Genomic DNA, 5,173 nt, shown 5'->3' with positions numbered 1-5,173 from the left:
CTAGGTGGAGGGTGGCAAGAGAAACTTCTTAGTGAGCTTGGTCTAGAGTTACAGAGTGTTGAGGAGGGACACTGTAGGGGAGTGAGGGAGGCCAGGGAGGCCCCCTACACAGGTAAAAGAGCCTTCCTGCTTTCAGCCTTCTGAGTGTCCTAGTGCTAAACATTTTATTTCCTGCAAGTAAACTGGGGGTCACAGCTTTCTCTGTGAGTTTGCTCTTTAGGTCAGGGTGCTCAGTGACGCAGGGGTGGGGGGTTCTCTGTGGAATAGCCTTTCAAGTCAGAGGAATGACAATTCCTGGTCTTTCCTCACAGTTACACTTGTGTGTAAAGCAGCACGCGCCTAGGCCTTGGTGGGCACTCTGCAGGTATGTCACCCTCTCCTTTTCTTACCTGAGAACATGCCTCTAGCAAGGAGTGACATTTGGTTCCATGTTATTTTTCTTCATGAGCTGGGATCTAGAAGGCAGAAGGCAAAGAAAAATGGTTGCCTGGGCGTGGGCAATAAGATGGTGGGGTGGGGAAAGGCAGATACCATATGTTTTCTCCAGTATGTGGATTTTCCTTTGAGATGAAGTCTCAGTATGTAACCCAGAAGCTATGCAGGTCAGGCTGGCCTTTGTCTCCCGAGTGCTGGGATTAAAGGTGGAAGGGACAGGTAGACAAGCATACCTGAAGAGCTGGGCTTGCTTGAGGAGGCTTCTAGCCTTGGTGAGCTCCTGGGCCAATATCTTTAAGTCATCCCCCTCAAACGGTGGCAACTTGGGATCCTGGGGAAGGGGGAATGAATATAAAATTCAATATACTAAATTGACTAGATGAGACAAAAATCTAAAATTCCAGAAGATGCTTAGAGCACATTAGATGGAGCCTCTCACCAGAGGCAGGGGAATCCTTGTGGCTGAAGTTTGTACATCTCCACCTCTCCAGGTGGCCACACTATATACATGGGATAGTTTGAAATTAAATGCCCGAGAGTCATCAGCATGTGGGGTTGGGGTGGAGGAGGGGAGCAACCTAGATAGTGTCCAGACTTCAGTGAATTTGTCTTTTCTCCAGGTCCATGAGGCAGAAGTGGGATGTGCCTTATCTAAACTGCTGGTAAGTCAGTAAAATATCTTCAGCCCCTTTTCCACTTCTATTAAAATAGAGCTTCACAGGAATGTTTTCCAAGACAGTAACTACTGAAACTCCAGAGCCTTGCTCTAAACAAAGACTCCCAGTGAGCCAGGGCTCTGAGACAGACAGGAAGCTGCCACCAGCCGGGCAGCAGTGTGCAGGCAGCCGTTCCTACTCGGTTCTGTGTGGTGGTTGCACATGTATAACTCTAGCAACTAGAGAGAGGGAAGCAGGAGGATCAGGGCTTCAAGGCTGGTCTCAATTACAAAGTGGATTTGAAGCCAGCCTAGGCTATACGAGACCCTTTCAAACAACAAAGGTCTGGGGATCTGGAGACATAAGTCAATGGAAGAATGCTTAGTTTTAGTTAGGTCTTGGGCTCAACTTCCAGAACTTCTGATCAACAGAGACAAAAATTATAGCCGGGCCTGGTAGCTCACACCAATAATCTCTGTATGTACTGGGGAAGTAGAGGCAGGAAGCTTGAAAGTTCAAGGCTAGCTCAGAAAACTATACAAAAACAAAGAAATGTTAAATGTGTGCACCATTTTCCTGATAAATGGAAGGAACCTTTGGCTCCTCAGTGTTCATTGTGTAGTAACTAACTGATGATGTCATTATATGTTGCTTGGATGAAATGAATGTCCGTATTTCAGAGAATGAACATGGAAGTCTACAGGACTGAAATCACAGTGGTTCTGAACCTTGTCTCAGGGCATGGCTTCACCCTTCTTCCGAATCTGGGTCACATACTTCAACTTCTTGAGCTGCTTGTGTACACAGGGATGAGGATGTAACAGTGGCTGATTCGAAGTGGTCATCCAAGTAAAGCCATTTCTTTGAACAGGTAGTTGAGGCTGGTCTGACCTAACCATAGCATTCCCAATCTGTTTCCACCTTCCAGGGGAGCTGACTTAGAGGGACAGCCATGGGAGATTCGCCCTTCCTGACCAGCAGTGTGTTACCAGAGAAGCAGAGACCTCAGGTAGAAGGAAGCCAGTATTTGTGGAGGCTTCTTGAAGCCTCTTCAGGAGACTCACATTTGTGACTGGTGACCCACCCTGTCCTGGATGAAGCCTCTAGTGAGCAAGCCATGAATCCCGCTGAGTGTATCGTCATTGACAGGACAGTGGTAACGTCCTCCGCTGAGGGAAGCCAGCTTCCTCAGGAACTCAACTGCTGCTCTGGAGGAGGAATGGAGGCTCAGGGACTCACAGAGGCTAGGGGAGGTCAGCAGAGCCCCAGGCCCACAGAGGAGCTTAGGACTTGTGGGGCTTAAGGGAAAGCAGTCTGGCAAATGGGCCTCAGCTTATACCACCAAGTGCGTTCTCAGCTGGGGTATTCATATCTTCCACTGGTATCGACTGCGTGACAGGCCTATAGGGACACACACATGGCCCTTACAGAGTTCACAGTTCAGAGAGAGAAAACATGTATGTCCCCAAGTAATCAATTTTATTAATAATATAGGTAATTTTCTGTTGGGGATTGCTCTCAGACCCCCATGCATCTAAGTATCTCCTCTGCCATTGTGACATGCCTTTAATCCCCATGATAAAGGGGTTTGAAGGGGCTGCGTCTTGTCTAACACATTCTTCTAAATGGTGATCTGTAATAATAATTGTTCTATCAAGATCAAGCCAGTTAAAATGCCAGCCTGGAGTGGGGAGGAGTTCCAGAAGGCCTACTCCTGGCTGAGGCACCAGTGAGAGGTGATGGCTAGACAGGAGGGAGCGTTGCTTTGCTTTGGGTGTGAGGACTCTGGTATGTTGCCCAGGCCCAAGCAGATGGCCCCATATCCATGTACATATAGGCAGCACAAACTCGACTCATTGTGTTATACTAATACAAAAGAAAGAGGGGGCTGGAGGGATGGCTCAGTGGTTAAGAACTCTTGTTGCCCTGGCCTGGGCTTGAGTCCTAAGATCTACATGGTAGCTCACAGCCATCTATAACTCCAGTTCCAGGGAGCATGAACCCCTCTTCTAACTTGAAAGGTACCAGACACTCATGTGGCAGACATACCTACGTGTAGACAAAATATCCAAACATATAAAATAAATAATTTTTAAAAAGGAAGAAAAGCCAAGAAATTGAGAGGGAGCTATTGTGGCGGTGGTCTAAGGGAAGTTGGTGGTTGGAGTTGGGGGTAAGTATAATCATTCACATATACATGGGTGAAGTTTTCAAAGAATAAAGATATTAAGAATAGTACTATGATGATGTTTTCTAGTTTCCCCAAGGCCAGTAGAGAGAGCATAACAGGATTCATGAACTGGGGTGTATAAGTTCAAGGGTGTAGAGTAACATAGGAGCAGCTGGTTGCTTGGTCTGTCTGGGTAGGGAGAGGGCTTCTGCTTTGTGGTATCCAGGCCACTAATTAAAGCAGTGCATTTCCTAACTGCTATGTCTAGGGAGGCCCTGGGTTAGTGGAGGCTCTCAGGCCTTCAGACCTGTAGCTTGGGAGAAGCAAGTTTAGCTTGCTACTGTGTTGCTCACCTGTCTGTGCTGGTCAGGGAGATGGTATGCACCTTCACGTCTCTTTCCTTCTGGAGCCTTTGGACAGCACTGAGAATAAGATTGCAGCTTGTGTCTGGCTTCCCATCAGTCAGCAGATACAGTCCTTGCATATCCTGAAAGCTGAAGGCTTTCTAAGAGAGCATAGGGGGTTGCTCAGACGTGGACAGGAGGAGAGTCAGTCCCCAAGGAAAACATGTCTGATAGGATTCTACAACTGACCATTAAGATAGAGATTCTGGGCCACCAAGATAGCTCAACATGTAAATTGCTTTCTGTGCAAGCCTGGCAATCTGAACTTGATTCCTGAACCCATGTAAAGTTGTAAGGAGAGAACTAACTCCACGAATTTGTCTTCCACACATATGCCATGCCATGCATGCTCCACACAAATCATATAACACACAATGAAAATCAATTTTAAAAAAGATTTTGGTCAGGTGGTGGTGATGCATGCCTTTAATCCTAGCACTCAGGAGGCAGAGGTAGGTGGATCTCTTGAGTTTGAAGCCAGCCTCACCTGCAGAGTGAGTTCCTGGACAGCCAGGACCATCCCACAGAGAAACCCTGTCTTGAAAAATAAGATTGAAATTCTACTTCCAGTCTAATATAGAACAAGGGAGCTGCTGAGGGTCAGGAGCAGGAGCATGGATCACTTCCTATCTTGTTAGTTCCAGACAACCCAACCTCCCTAAGCCTCTGTCTTCCTCTGAAAGTGAGAGCCCTGTATCACTTGGCTATTAGGAGGATGAAATGAAGTGACACGCTGCAAGTCCCAAAGGTTACTGGTATGGGGTGGCACTATTTCTGTTGTGCTACAGGGTGGGGTTCAGCGGCAATACTTGCCAGTAAAGCTGACAAGAATGAGGTGTTCCCCTGGGCTTGCAAGTGGGTCACCCATTGCATAGCCTCATGACATGTTGCATCTGTGGTCTCCACCAGAGTATTCTGCCATGGCTTCAGGTCCTTCGCAAAGCTGAGCAGGTTAAAACTGGGGAGGAAGAAAGAGAAGGGGACAGGGAGAGGAAAAATGGTTGTTAGAACAGGCCAGTTTGTGTTGATGTGGATGTCACCTCGGTGAGGATTGTTCACTTGAGGTCTCTTACAGTAAGCCCAGACACTGAGAAGGGAAAGGGGACCCCCTGAAAATGCCAGGTGCAAATGTAAGTAGATTAAAATACTACAGTGGTAAAACACAGCATTCTTTCCTTCTCAAACGATTCACAAGAGCATTTCTTGTTTCTGAAACCTCTACTGAGAACTGTGTGGAGCAAGTGTGCCCAGCCTGGGAAACCAGGGACCTGCCCTTTGATCTTCCTGACCTTGCCAGCTCCAGCCCTGTCAGCTACCTGTCACAGTGCTTCCTCAGCTGCTCCCAAATCAGCAGAACCATCCCTGTCTTCATCCACTGCAAATGGGGGCCCATGGATCCTGATGTGTCCAGCATGATACATACATTGCTTTCCAGGATGGTGCCAAACAGTCTGCGGCTCCCTGTTCCAAGATGGGTGATAGAGTCAGGGAAGGGGTGAGCTGTTAGT

General features: G+C 47.6%; 1 protein-coding gene across 1 annotated transcript in view; it reads right to left on the bottom strand.

Annotated features, from left to right (window-relative positions):
* Positions 1-5,173, bottom strand: part of Vwa3a (von Willebrand factor A domain containing 3A) — a 47,463-nt gene that overhangs the window by 684 nt on the left and 41,606 nt on the right. The window contains exons 26-31 of the mRNA XM_051192833.1: positions 4,982-5,126; positions 4,479-4,623; positions 3,615-3,766; positions 2,176-2,299; positions 669-766; positions 390-455 (exon numbers count right to left, since the gene is read on the bottom strand). Of these exons, the coding sequence (XP_051048790.1) occupies positions 404-455; positions 669-766; positions 2,176-2,299; positions 3,615-3,766; positions 4,479-4,623; positions 4,982-5,126 (716 nt within the window). The 3' untranslated portion in view covers positions 390-403. The remainder of the gene's footprint in view (positions 1-389; positions 456-668; positions 767-2,175; positions 2,300-3,614; positions 3,767-4,478; positions 4,624-4,981; positions 5,127-5,173) is intronic.

This window comes from Phodopus roborovskii, unplaced genomic scaffold (assembly GCF_943737965.1).
Source record: "Phodopus roborovskii unplaced genomic scaffold, PHOROB, whole genome shotgun sequence".
Classification (NCBI taxonomy): Eukaryota; Metazoa; Chordata; class Mammalia; order Rodentia; family Cricetidae; genus Phodopus; species Phodopus roborovskii.
The sequence above is the reverse complement of the archived record's forward strand: the minus strand, read 5'-3'. Positions and strand labels throughout refer to the sequence as shown.